General features: G+C 44.1%; 1 protein-coding gene across 4 annotated transcripts in view; it reads left to right on the top strand.

Moving 5' to 3' along the window:
• LOC109023127 (putative inactive beta-glucuronidase-like protein SMA3) overlaps nt 1-14409 on the top strand; it is a 63677-nt gene that overhangs the window by 1493 nt on the left and 47775 nt on the right. For all 4 annotated transcript variants that reach the window (XM_063707687.1, XM_055391594.2, XM_063707686.1 and 1 more), the window contains exon 3: nt 845-928. In XM_063707687.1, coding sequence (XP_063563757.1) covers nt 845-928 — 84 coding nt within the window. The remainder of the gene's footprint in view (nt 1-844; nt 929-14409) is intronic.

Below are 14409 nucleotides of genomic sequence, written 5' to 3'. Positions count from 1 at the left end.
CTCCCACCTTAGTCTCCTGAGTAGCTGGGACCACAGATATGTGCCACCACACCTGGCTAATTTTTTATACTTTTGGTAGAGACGAGGTTTCACCATGTTGCCCAGGCTGATCGATCTCCTGAGCTCAAGCAATCCGCCCACCTGAGCCTCTCAAAGTGATTACAGGCATGAGCCATCCCACCCGGTATAAATCCTTCATTTTAGTACATCATTCCTTTACTCTGGAGTGAGAAAGGTGTCCATATGTTTGTGCCAAAGAGGGGAAAATTTTAAGAGTTTTGATAAAGTTACTGGGGGAGGAGGAGAATGTTTCCATGCTCATACAGTTCCTTGTTATAGGGCTGAGATTTCTGTTTCCCTCTTAGCTCCTTAAAGTACCTGCATTACTTCTCATGTTGCCCCTTTCGTCTTCAAGCCAACTATAATGCCTCAAATTCTTCTCAAACATTGGATCTCTCTGACTTCTTCTGCCATAGCTGTTGTGTATCTTTGCCTTTAAGGGCCAACTAGTATAATTTCCCTATTTAAAAGTCCATAACCTTAATTACATTTGCAAAGGGTAACTTTTGGGACATTCTCCATTCTGCCTCCCACATTAGTGTTGTTGTTTCATAGGGTAGGGATCTAGAGGAGGATGGGAAAGTTGCCTGGTTAATAGTACTTAGTGAAGGGATTGTCATCAGAAGTTTTCTGTGACTCAAACTCCTTCTGTGATATTTTATGGTTATATTGGAGCCATGCTATAAACTAGACAAAGTAAGTGTTTATTGATCAGTATTGATCACCTAAAGTTTGGCCAACTTACTGCAAGACAATCACAGTCTCCCATTTGTTCATGTTTTAGGTAAAAAAGCTCGCACATTTGACTTGGAAGCAATGTTTGAACAAACTCGAAGAACCGCTGTGGAAAGAAGTCACAAAACACTGGGTAAGAAGTTCAGATATTTGTCGTTTTATTGGTTTAAGTACTATGTATACCTCATGCAAGTATATTAAAAAAGAGAAAAGGATGTTGGCTGGGCGCCGTGGCTCAAGCCTGTAATCCCAGCACTTAGGGAGGCCAAGGCAGGCAGATCACCTGAGGTCAGAAGTTTGAGACCAGCCTGACCAACATGGTGAAACCCCATCTCAACTAAAAATACAATAATTAGCTGGGCATGGTGCAGGGGCCTGTAATCCCAGCTAGTCGTGCAGCTGAGGCAGTAGCTTCGGTTGAAGTCGGGAGGCGGAGGTTGCAGTGAGCTGATATCCCCCCATTGCACTCCAGCCTGGGGGACAAGAGTGAAAGTCCATCTCAGAGAACAAAGAAAAAAAAGAATGTTGTTATGCTACTTGTCACTGTTGGGTTTTTTTTTTTTTTTTGAGATGGAGTCTCGTCCTGTTGCCCAGGCTGGAGTGCAATGGCATGATCTCGGCTCACTGCAGCCTCCACCTCCCCAGTTCAAGCGATTCTCCTGCCTCTGCCTCCCGAATAGCTGGGACTACAGGCACATGCCACCACGCCCGGCTAATTTTTTGTATTTTTAGTAGAGATGGGGTTTCACTGTGTTGGCCAGGCTGGTTTTGAACTCCTGACCTTGTGATCCGCCTACCTTGGCCTCCCAAAGTGCTGGGATTACAGACGTGAACCACCGTGTCCTGCTTTTTGTTTTTTGGTTTTTTTTTTTTTTTTGAGATGGAGTCTCGCTTTATTGCTGGGCTGGAGTGCAGGGGTGCGATCTTAGCTCACTGCAACTTCTACCTCCCCGGTTCAAGCAGTTTTCCTGCCTCAGCCCCCCAAGTAGCTGGCACGACAGGTGTACGCCACCACGCCCGGCTAATTTTTGTATTTTTAGTACAGATGGGGTTTCACCATGTTGGCCAGGATGGTCTTGATCTCTTGATCTTGTGATCTGCCTGCCTCCTAAAGTGCTGGGATTACAGGTGTGAGCCACCGCACCCAGCCCAATTTAGCATTTTAAAACCAACAATGGGCCAGTTGTAGTGGCTCATGCCTGTAATCCCAGCATTTTGGGAGGCTGAGGTGGGTGAATCACCTAAGGTCAGGAGTTCGAGACCAGCCTGGCTAACATGGTGAAACCCCGTCTTGACTGAAAATAGAAAAACTATCCGGGTGTGATGGTGGGCACCTGTAATCCCAGCTACTAGGGAGGCTGAGGCGGGAGAATCGCTTGAACCTGGGAGGCGGAGGTTGCAGTGAGCCTAGATCGTGCCATTGCACTCCAGCCTGGGCGACGAGAGCAAAACTCTGTCTAAAAAAAAAAAATGGGCACAATCTGTTGGAAAGAGCTTGGGATTTGGAATTGGGGGGCCTAGGTTTAAGGCCCAGCCCCACAGTCTACTAGATGAGTAACGTTGGATGGGTTTTCCAATTTCTGATCCTTCATAACCCTGTTGTGTGTGTATCATCTACCTTGGACGTTTCTTGAAGAGATTAAGATGTTGGGTGTAGTAGCTTATAAACAGCAAAGTACTTTATAAATATTATTTTAAATTCTTGTAATTTTTCTTAGTAAAGCATGTATACATTTTACCTAAGAGGAACTTGGGGAGTTATGAAATTTTTAAATTTTTGAAAAATTGTCTCAAGACTATGATCTCCTTTCATTTTTGTGGACAAATTATTGAACTTTCTTGATTTACTATTACATCTTTGGACTGCAATTTCTACCACTGATCTAAACACATGAATCTAAATTGATTATCTCTTTGAAAGATCTACTTAGCTTTAGCATGTAAATAGAAAATACCATTGGGATAATTTATGGAAGTAGTATTCATCATTATATGGGAAGTTACTCATAAGAGATTTTTTTTTTTTTTTAGTGTTCTTCCATACTTGGCAATTAGATTACATTTAGACTGTGGAATTAAAAGTGATTCCCTGTGAGCTGTCCTAGCAAATTATGAAATTGAAGAGAGGGGTTGCGGGAACCCTAGTTTCCTACCATGAGACAGTTTGACTTTTCTTTAAAAGTTGAAAATTCTCATATGGGCATTATTTATCTCATGCTTGGTATTGGAGTCTTTCCCTGGGTATTCATAGTACACTTGAGGAAACTAAGACTTTGACCCTTTTAATAGCAAGTTTGTCTGTATGTGGGGGTATGAGCTGTCTTGGTTGCTAAGTGCACTAGTGGAAAGGATGAATTACTATAAAACCCCGATAAAATATGTGCTGTGAAGGGTCTGGAAATGATAATGGTACAAATTTTTTTTAATGTTTTTTATGTTCTTGAAAGCTATAAGTGTGTGTAGGACACATGAAATACAGATTTTTTTTCTTTTTCTTGAGACAGAGTCTCTCTCTGTCGCCCAGGCTAGAGTGCAGTGGGACGATCTCAGCTCACTGCAACCTCCGCCTCCCAGGTTCGAGGAATTCTTCCTCAGCCCCCTGAGTAGCTGGGATTACAGGCGTGCACCACCATGCCCGGCTAATTTTTTGTATTTCTAGTAGAGACGGGGTTTCACCATGCTGGCCAGGCCGGTCTCAAACTCCTGACCTCGTGATCTGCCTGCCGCAGCCTCCCAAAGTATTGGGATTACAGGCGTGAGCCATCGCGCCCAGCTGAAATATAGACTTTTTTTTTTTTTTAAGAAGTGTTATACTAGGCTGGGGACAGTGGCTCATGTCTGTAATCCTAGTACACTTTGTGAGGCTGAGGCAGGTGGATTGCTTGAGGCCAGGAGTTGGAGACCAGCCTGGCCAACATGGTGAAACCCCATCTCTACTAAAAATACAAAAATTAGGTGGGCATGGTGACTGGCATCTATAATCCCAGCTGCTCGGGAGGCTTAGGCAGGAGAATTGCTTGAACCTAGGAGGTGGAGGTTGCAGTGAGCTGAGATTGTGCCACTGCACTGACACCTGGCGACAGAGTGAGACTCCGTCTCAAAACAAAAACAAAAAGAAAAACTAAGGGAAAAAGAGGGAGGACTGGCATGGTGCGGTGGCTCACATTTGTAAATCTTGAGGCAGGAGGATTGCTTGAGCCCAGGAGTTCAAGACCAGCCTGGGCAACATAGTGAGACCCCGTCTCTATTAAAAAAAATAATAGTAAAAAAGAGGGAAATGGCAGCTGAGTAGGCAGCCTCAATATCTTTTCCTGATTAGTAATATAATTGACTGTAAGACCTGAGGGAGAAGATGAGCCTAGAGTACAAATGCTGCTGCCACCCCCTGAGGTCTGGAGGGATTGGCTGAAAAAACAGGGTGAACTAGGAGCTAAGCAGGCCCATTCTTTTTTTTTTTTTTTTTTTTTTTTTCATGGAGACGGAGTCTCACTCTGTGGCCCAGGCTGGAGTGTGGTGGTACTATCTCGGTTTACTGCAACCTCCGCCTTCCGGGTTCCAGCGATTCTCCTGCCTCAGTGTCCCGAGTAGCTGGGACTACAGGTGCACACCGCCATGCCTGGCTAATTTTTTGTATTTTAGTAGAGACGGGGTTTCACCATATTGCCCAGGCTGGTCTCGAACTCCTGAGCTCATGCAAGCCACCCGCCTTGGCCTCTCAAAGTGCAAGGATTACAGGTGTGAACCATCACGCCTGGCTTCAGGCCCATTCTTTTTGGTTTTTTTTTTTGAGACGGAGTCTTGCTCTGTTGCCCAGGCTGGAGTGCAGTGGCGCCATCTCCACTCACTGCAAGCTCTGCCTCCCGGGTTCATGCCATTCTCCTGCCTCAGCCTCCAGAGTAAGCTGGGACTACAGGCACCCGCCACCACGCCCGGCTAATTTGTGCATTTTTAGTAGAGACGGGGTTTCACCATGTTGCCCAGGCTGGCCTCGAACTCCTGACCTCGTGATCCACCTGCCTTGGCCTCCCAAAGTACTGGAATTACAGGCATAAGCCACCATGCCTGGCCTTGAAACCATCTTTCAAAATGTGGCCTTTTTGCAGTACAGCTGGGATGTCTCTGCCTTTCCCACCATGCACCTTTGTAAAGGGGCGGCTTCTGTCTCGCCAGTGTAACTGATTTCTTCCCTGTGTCCCCTTTCTCTTCTGTCAATGAATCATGGGTGGCTGTCGGCTGGGGACCGCTCTCAGTGTTTCATGCACTGAATGCAACATGGACACAAACTTATGATAGGGCCAGGTGGGGGACAGCAAGAGGTGAGCACTGGAAATTGCATGAGCTAGGAGTCACTGGCTGGTAGTGGGTGAGGGACACGTGGTAGGGACAGTTTAGCAGCTGGATCAGGGTGGAAATCCAAATCCTGACAGCTGAGAAGTGGCACAGACCTGCTTCTGTGGGGACAAGTGTCCACTGGCCCTGGCCAACTGGCCTCCAGGGGGCATTGTTGGAATATGCGATCATCCCAAAGCACTTCAGCTTGAAGAAGATCTAGGACACAGTTTGTCGTTACCACCTCAGAGCATTTAGATGGGACGTGATGGATGGAATTGAAGTTGAAAACTCATTCACCATTTCTAGTTAGTACAGTAGGCTCCTAATTTACAGAAATGCTTGTGAAATTGAGAATCATGATAAAATCCTCATACCTCCTCCTCTTTTGACCAAATCTTTCTAAAATGCACAATTATAATTTCTTATCTTTAGGAAAAAGTAATTATGTTATGTGTGTTATATACACTATGTAAATATAGTTCATTAAATCATTCTTTGGTGTTTGAAGACTTTCTAATTCATTACTTCATTCCAGACATCAATGACAACAGCACATACTGAGCAGGTACACATATGAGCTACCTACTAATATGCCCTGATTTTGATTGTATTTTGTGAAAACCTTGGTGTGGGTTATTTTTAAATGAATGTTTTCCCAAATTTTAAGCTGAAACTAGGATGCATCAAAATTATCTTGGTCATAATCTTGTCAATGATGTAGCCCAGCAAAGTTGAGGCCATCGACTGGCTCATCACAACAAGGAAGGCTGTGCACCACTGGGACCCAGCAGCAGCTCAGCAGCAGCAGTGAGAGGGCCTTGGGAAAGACTTGGAGGGTTTGGCTTATACAAGGTGATCTTGGGGAGCGTCAAGGAAACAGGCTGTGATGGTTAATATTGAGTGTCAACTTGATTGGATTGAAGGATGCAAAGGATTGCTCCTGGGTGTATGTGTGAGAGTGTGGCCAAAGGAGATTAACATTTTAGTCAGTGGACTGGGAGAGGCACACCCACCCTCAATCTGGGTGGGCATCATCTAATCAGCTGCCACAGCAGCTAAAATAAAGCAGGCAGAAGTTGGAATGAGCAGACTTGCTGAGTGTTCCAGCCTTCATCTTTCTCCCATGCTGGATGCTTCCTGCCCTCGAACATCAGACTCCAAGTTCTTCAGCCTTTCTTTTTTTTTTTTTTGGACTCTTGGACTTACACCATTGGTTTGCCAGGGGCTCCCAGGCCTCTAGCCGCAGACTGAAGGCTGCACTGTGAGCCTCCCTACCTTTGAAGTTTGGGACTCAGACTGGCTTCTTGGCTCCTCAGCTTGCAGTCGGCCTATTGTGAGACTTCCCCTTGTGATCATGTGAGCCAATTCTCCTGATAAACTCACCTTCATATATACATCTGTCCTATTAGTTCTGTCCGTTTAGAGAACCCTGACTAATACACAGGCCATGCTCAGATGGAGTGCTGTCTGGAAATGGGAGTAATTCTGTGGTTGAATGTCTTAATTGTCCTGGAAGGTGGGAGAAATAGAATGAGGCTGGTGCTACAATTGATGTAAAAGCAGCAGCTGCTCACATAAGCCGGGGTGGGGCATGCCTAGGCGTATTTGTGGTATTGACCACGTTCTTGTTTTTGTTTGTGACCAGACCAGATTACAGAGGGGTATTGATTTGCCTTGTCCCCGCCCCCACCATCACAGTGTGTCCCTGTCCAGTGTTGGTGCTGTGTGGCATTGCTTGTGTCCATAGGAGTCCATCAAGGCAGAGCGGCAGAGTGGCAAGGCAGAGCAGCAAGGCAGGTCAGCTTCCAGCTCGTCCAGGCTGCATGTCCCCCTCAATATCCTGTAAGTTCTGATCTGGCAGATACTGAATACTCAAGGGTTCACATTCTCTTAGCCTAGAGGTGGCTGCAATAATGAAAGGCATTTGGCTGATGTGTTTTCAAAGGAGAGGGAAGCTGTCTGTGTTTGTTACCTGCGGCTACGTAACAAATGACCACAGCCTAGTGACTTGAAACATCACACACCAGTTACCTCCGCTCTCAGTAGGTCAGAAGTTCAGGCATAGACCAGCTGTGGCCTCCACTCTGAGTCTCAGCAGGCTACAATCAGGGCTCAATCAGGGCTGTGGTCCTGTCAGAGGCTCTCTCAGGTTGTTGGTAGTTGTAGGACTGAAGTTCCTGTTTTTGGGGGGTAGTCAGCTGGTGTATTAGTCTATTTTCACACTAGTGATCAAGACATACCTGAGACCGGGTACTTTATTTAAAAAAAAAAAAAGAAAGAGGTTTAATGGACTCACAGTTCCATGTGGCTGGGGAGGCCTCACCATCATGGTGGAAGGCAAAAGGCCCACCTTACATGGCAGCAGGCGAGAGAGAATGAGAGCCAAGCAAAAGGGGTTTCCCCTTATAAAACCATCAGATCTCATGAGACTTATTCACTACCATGAGAAGAGTATGGGGGTAACTGCCCCCATGAATCAATTATCTTCCACCAGTTCCCTCCCACAACATGTGGGAAATATGGGAGCTACAATTCAAGATGAGATTTGGGTGGAGACACGGCCAAACCTATCAGCTGTGGACCACTCTCAGCATCCAGGGGCTGCCATGGTTCCTGCCACATGGCCTTTCACAGTCCTTCCTATAGGACGGCAGCCCTTCTTACACAAGTCAGCAAGAGGGAGTCTCTCTTGCCCCCACTTGCTAAGGCAGAATCTCACATCAGATGTAACCATCACATTTGCTGTATTCTATTATCTAGAATTATGTCACAAGCCCCTTTATGCTCAGGGGAGTGGATTATCCAAAACATAGGTCACCGGGGAGGGGTGACCTTAGGGTGTGTTGGCCACATCACCTAAGAGTACATGAAACATCTCTCTCATTTCTTCCATTTCTTGAGCTTTTAAAAAATTACTAAACGAATAAACATAGACAATTTAGGTTGCATGAATGAATACAAAGAAGAACATATTATCATTCCTAATTATCACAATTTCTACCACAAACATGATGACTTGTAACACTTGCATGTATGTACTGGACCAGTTTTTATAAACCATCCCAGCTATGGTCTGCTGCTCAATGGGACTGATGACTCTTCAGACGTATGGTCTGGGATCAACCACATTCTTGCAGGCCACCAAGAGGAGGCATCCATCTCCACAGAAGAGAGACGAGCTCTGGGCTCCTTCTGCACTTTCACAGTGAAGGCTCAACGGGGCACATGGATCCCTGTGTTGCCCTAGATATGACATTTTTACATTTTTGACTTTTCACCCTGTAGTGGGGGTTAAGGGCAGAGCTACAGGCATCTGGTAGGTATAGCCTAGGGACATTGCTAAATACTCTTCCACAGGGAGGACAGTCTCTGACCACAAAGAATTGTCCAGCCTAAAATGTCAATAGTGCCAGGGTTAAGAACACTGGCTCCAACCTTGCACAAGTCTGTGAAGTTCAAGACATTGTGGAGGTTTTTCTTGTTTTTTTTTTTTTGCTGTTTACAAAGGTGTTCTTTTCTCTTCCCATCATACTTCACAGTTCAACCCAATGGAAATGGATTGAAAGAGTGAAAGTCACTGGTCTCAAAGAATCTACGGAATTTAGCATTTTGAAAATCACATAGCAATTTTGGGTAGGTATTCACATGCACTAAAAAACCAGGCAAACATCCGACTCCCAGGATAAAGTGACTGAGAGCAGTAGAAGACTTGTTGAGCCTTAAGGAATAAGAGGAAAATTATGTTATGAAGTGCAGGAACAGCACAGACCCAGACGAGGGGATGCAGCCCGGAGCCAGTAACCCGGCGCCGCCTCCTCCCCAGGGCGCAGCGCTGGCTGATCCCCGGATACCGTGATCACACGTCCCAGGTCCTGAGAGCACCTCATAGGTAGACTTTTGGGACTTTTGGGACGCAGCACTTGAAGAGAGGTTTACCTAAACTTTCCTCCTGGGAGCCTGTGATCATTTGAAAGTAACAGAAGAAAGTTGTCAGGCTGAGGAAAGTTTCAACAGGCACTTGGTGAGAATGGGAAGCATCCATTCATTGTGAAATCGTGGGGACAGAGGAGGAATTCATGGGATCAGAGCACTGAGAAACTCCAGAGGCTTCTGGTTCACCGCCCTGATTCCACAGATGTGGGTCAGAGACAGAGATGGAAGTTGGAATGGACAAGCCTGCCCTCTCCTCGGCTCTCCATGGCTCTGTCCTCAGGCTGTTTCTGCAATTTGACATGAGGCCTGGCCCCAGGGAAACCAGTGGGGCCTCATCTCCTCCCTGTGCTGCTCTGAGGTGGAGCCTTCTCAAGGTCAGTCCAGCTCTGGAGCCCCTCTCCAGCTCGGTCACCAAAGCTGTCTGGTCCCAGGGCGGTGCTGAGTGACAGGCACGCCAGCCAATCCAATTGGCCATTTCATACCCAATGCATGTGACTGATAAAGAGTTAACGCCCTGTCTCCAAGACACAGGCTTTACATAAACAGCTTTAATGACTTCTTCACTTAGAGACAAGACTCCTTAGTGGTGGACCCTCAGGCATCCATGCAGGATGTAAGAAAGCTCCCGTATATACATGAACTGAGAAGTGTGTAGAAGAATAAATACTGTAATAGGTAATAAAATGTATGTATTTTTATTTATGTGCTACTTTGTCTTTCTCCCTCTCTGTGTATATACACATACATACAAAAATGTATTCATTCTATGGAAAACATGAAAGATGTAATATTCTTTACATATGAAATTTTAATTAATGTATTTTTTCTGATCATATGAACACCACAAATATAGTTTTATAATTTTTTTACCTAACAATAAGTCTTAAATATACATGGACAATATCATAGTTTTTTTTTAATCATAATTAAAATGGTTGTGAAACATTCCACTTTAATTTATTCCTCCTAATCCCTAGGGTGGTACATTAAGTGAGGGTTTCTCAGCCTCGGTACCATGGGCAGTTTGGGTTAGCCCATCCTTTTCAGAGACACTGCCCTGGACACTGCAGGATGTGGCTTCACATTCTGGTCTCTGCCCACTGGATGCCAGAAACATCCCTTCCCCTTAGCTGTGGTAATCAACACTGTCACTAGACATTGCCAAATGTCCCCTGGAGGACAAAATCACCCTAGGTTGAGAACCAATGGCATTTTTTTTTAAACTATCATTGTAAGACAAAGCCACCTGAACTTCCTTTTTTTGAGACAGAGTCTTGCTCTGTCGCCCAGGCTGGAGTGCAGTGGCATGATCTCGGCTCACTGCAAGCTCCGCCTCCCAGGTTCACACCATTCTCCTGCCTCAGCCTCCTGAGTAGCTGGGATTACAGGCGCCCGCCACCACACCTGGCTAATTTTTTTGTGTTTTTAGTAGAGACGGGGTTTCACCATGTTAGCCAGGATAGTCCCGATCTCCTGACCTCATGATCCGCCCACCTTGGCCTCCCAAAGTGCTGGGATTACAGGCATGAGCCACCATGCCTGGCCTCAACTTCTATCTAATTCTATTCAGAGGGAAAATTTCTAGAAGCGACATTCCTGTTGTAGAGAAGAGATATTCACTTGAGAACGTTGATATATATTTGCCAAATTTCTGTCCAAGTATCATTTTTAAAAAGTTAAAAACATGACTTTCATAGAAACACATACAGAGCATATGTCAAAGATGTATTTCTCTAATGCAATGAGACAGCCAGCAAGACAGTGAGGCTGCAGCAGCATGGGGACAGAGTGCAGAAAGAGGTCGCAGAAGCCTTGGAAGAACGTCATTCAGTCATACAAGGACACCCTGATGCTTGCGCTGCGGTCCTTTCCAAGTCCACGGGGCGTTGTTCCTTTGTGTCAACACCAGATAAGACTCATGGGCATTGCTGTCAGTGTTGTGTGTGTTATAATACCAGGGACCCTCACATGGCTGTGTTAGATTCTAACCAATAGAAAATAATAAGTCAAAGCAAAGACCGTTACTGATTCCTTCCATTGTTTCTTTAGAGACTTTGGTTTAGTGCTCTGAACTTTCTGATTATCAGATCTTATGTGTTTGCTAATATATAAAATAACAGATTAGGCATAGTGCCCTATAATTTTCTCAGTTCGATTAATTGCCTGAAATTTGATCTATCAGTCAGGGTTTGATTAGAATAGAGAAATCACATGTAATTTGAACAAGGAAAGATTAACACAAAGAATTGCTAGCTATAACAGGGTTTTGGAGCAATGAGGATTGGCTAGTGAAAAGTAAAGAGAACTCTAAGGAATATAAGAATAACAGATAAAAGGAGCATCAACCCCTGGGGTTGAGATACAACATCCAGGGCCTCTGGGATTAAGATCCAGACCCTGTTTGAGGGGGCATGGCTGTGGCTCACTGAATGAAGAGAAGTTGCTGTGGTAGAAATCTGTCTCATCAGAATCACTCTGCTATAATACCGCCTTGTGGAGGTACTGGTGGAAGATACTCGGTGCTGCTGACTGCTGTGCACTTCAGGAGCCTGACAATGGAGCAAACTGCACGGGTTCTGGATCTGGACACTGGAGAAGCTGTGTTGCAGTACAGAAGCCTGCCAAGAGGAGCACACAAGACTCTTGGAAAGAAGAGGAAAATCTCCTCTTACAATGTCGATCTAACATCATGCCAACTAGCAAAGGAAAAATGTTTAAAGGGTTCAAGTTCATTTCTGCAGAGCAGACATGAAAGGTTGAATTCGGAGCTGAGAGACAATAAGTGGACAACTGGCACATTTGGTCAAACTTGTAATTTTATATCTTAGATGGACAAATTAAACACAAGTCCATAGGTGTTTTCCTTACAAGCTTACATTTAAATTTGGGATCCTGGTCAGAATTTTGCTAAGGACTTCATTCTTTCCCAGTGTTTCAGGAAGGATACCGTGGGGCCAGCGCCACTTTTCTTTATTGTAAGGTCCTGGGCTGTGGCCCCTTTTGCCTTTCTGGGCTCCTTTCTCATGGGCATCTGTTTTGGGAGCTTCATTTCCTCATCTGCTTTGACACTTTAATCTTGGACATTGTAGTGAAATGCTTCACATTGTCACACATTCTAATCTCAGAGACCACTCCAAATCTTTTTGAATTTTCTTGGCCATTGGAATTAGTACTCTGGAATCAGTACATTAAGAATGGTTTTTAAAAAACTATCAGCTAGAATTTCCACATTTTAGAAGAAATGGTCAGTATAAATTTGGAGAAGCAGTTTCTAGCTAGTAGTAGCTGTGCAGAAAAACAGTTTTATTGATAAGTATCTGATTTGGATTTAGGAACCAGCTAGGATGAAAAATTCAATTGAGGTCTGGCCAGATAGACATAAATTTTATTTTTCCTCTATATTCTGTGTCCAAAAGACAAATTGTCATGAGTTATTATTTTTTTTTTCTGAAGTATCAGTTTGTTTCTCAGCTTTGGAATTAGAGGTGTAGAAAATAAACGGGACTCAACAGCCTAAGATTTTGTTTAAAAAGATGTTCTTATTTATTAATATAAAAAAATTTCTAAACTTTTTTTTTGCAAGAAACTATGTCAGCATTTTCATTTTTGATAGATAAATTTTATATTTGGGATTTTGATTATTAAGTTGTTTCTCCACCAGAATTCCTTATGGATTTTTGTAATAATCTCTATTTAGTGTGTTTAATTATTTGCTTTCCATTTATATTTATTTTGGGATTTCTCTTTTAAGAGAATGGCACCTGTGACAGCATACTGTTAATATTACCCTTGTATCGTACTTTACCATGCCATCTCTGAAGAATATTACAGACCATTTTGGAGCATGGTGAATAACAAATTTTTACCTTAGGAGTTCACTTGAATAGTCATTTTTATATTTGTGACTGCAAGTCACTTTTAGGGGCTGTACTTCCTTAGTACTGGTAGCATTATTATCCAATGGACTTTTATAGCTTTCATTAGGTTTTCTTTTTTGTTCTTTAAAGAACATTTTACTTAACTTAGTATTTCATTTTTCATCTATATTATGAGGCAGTAAGAGTCTTCTGTTTTTCCAAAGTTGAGACTGCTTTATATTTATTTCATATTGTCTACAGCTGTAGTGTTCAATACATTAGCCACTAGCCACATGTGGTTATTTAAATATGATAAAATAAAAATTGGCCGGGCGTGATGGCTCACGCCTGTAATCCCAGCACTTTGGGAGGCCGAGGCGGGAAGATCATGAGGTCAGGAGATCAAGACCATCCTTACTAAGACGGTGAAACCGCATCTCTATTAAAAATACAAAAAATTAGCCGGGCGTGGTGGCGGGCGCCTGCAGTCCCAGCTATTCAGGAGGCTGAGGCAGGAGAATGGCGTGAACCTGGGAGGCAGAGTTTGCAGTGAGCCGAGATGGCGCCACTGCACTCCAGCCTGGGGACAGAGCGAGACTCCATCTCAAAAAAAAAAAAAAAAAAAAATTATTAAGTTCTTTAGTTGCACTAGCCATATTTCAAATACTTGATGGATACATGTGGCTAGTGGCTAACATAATGGATAGCACAGATATAAAACATTTCCTCGTCATATAAAGTTCTATTGGATAGTGCTGGTCTGTAGCTTATAGGATGGTATCTTAGTCTGCTTCAGCTGCTAAAACAGAATACCATAAATTAGGTAGCTTAAACAGTAGGTATTTTGACCAGGCGTGGTGGCTTATGCCTGTATTCCTAACACTTTGGGAGGCCGAGGCAGGTGGATAACTTGAGCTCAGGAGTTTGAGACTAGCCTGGGCAGCATGGCAAAACCTTGTCTACAAAAATTAGCTGGGCATGGTGGTGCACGCCTGTAGTCTGAGCTACTTGGGAGGCTGAGGTGGGAAAATTGCTTGAACCTGGGAGGCGGAGGTTGCAGTGAGCCATGATCGCACCACTGTACTCCAGCCTGGATGACAGAATGAGACTCTGTCTCAAAAAAAAAAAAAACAAAAAACAAGAGATATTTCTCACAGTTCTGGAGACTGGAAGTGCAAGATCAAAGTGTTGGCAAATTACATTTCTTAAAGAGGGCCTGCTTCCTAGATTGGAAATGGCCATCTTCTCTCAGTATCCTCACATGGTAGGGAGAAAAGCAGCTCTAGTGTCTCTTCTTATAAAGGAAGTAATGCCACCATAGGGGCTCTATTCTCATGACCTCATCTAAACCTAATTCTCTCCTAAAGGCCACGCCTCCCAATATCCTCACCTTGGGGGTTAGGGCTTTATCATATGAATTTTTTTTTTTTTTTTTTTTTTTTTTGAGACGGAGTCTCTCTCTGTCTGTCACCCAGGCTGGAGTGCAGTGGCA

Source organism: Gorilla gorilla, chromosome 5, assembly GCF_029281585.2.
Source record: "Gorilla gorilla gorilla isolate KB3781 chromosome 5, NHGRI_mGorGor1-v2.1_pri, whole genome shotgun sequence".
Lineage (NCBI taxonomy): Eukaryota > Metazoa > Chordata > Mammalia > Primates > Hominidae > Gorilla > Gorilla gorilla.
This window is presented reverse-complemented; position numbering and strand designations above follow the sequence as displayed.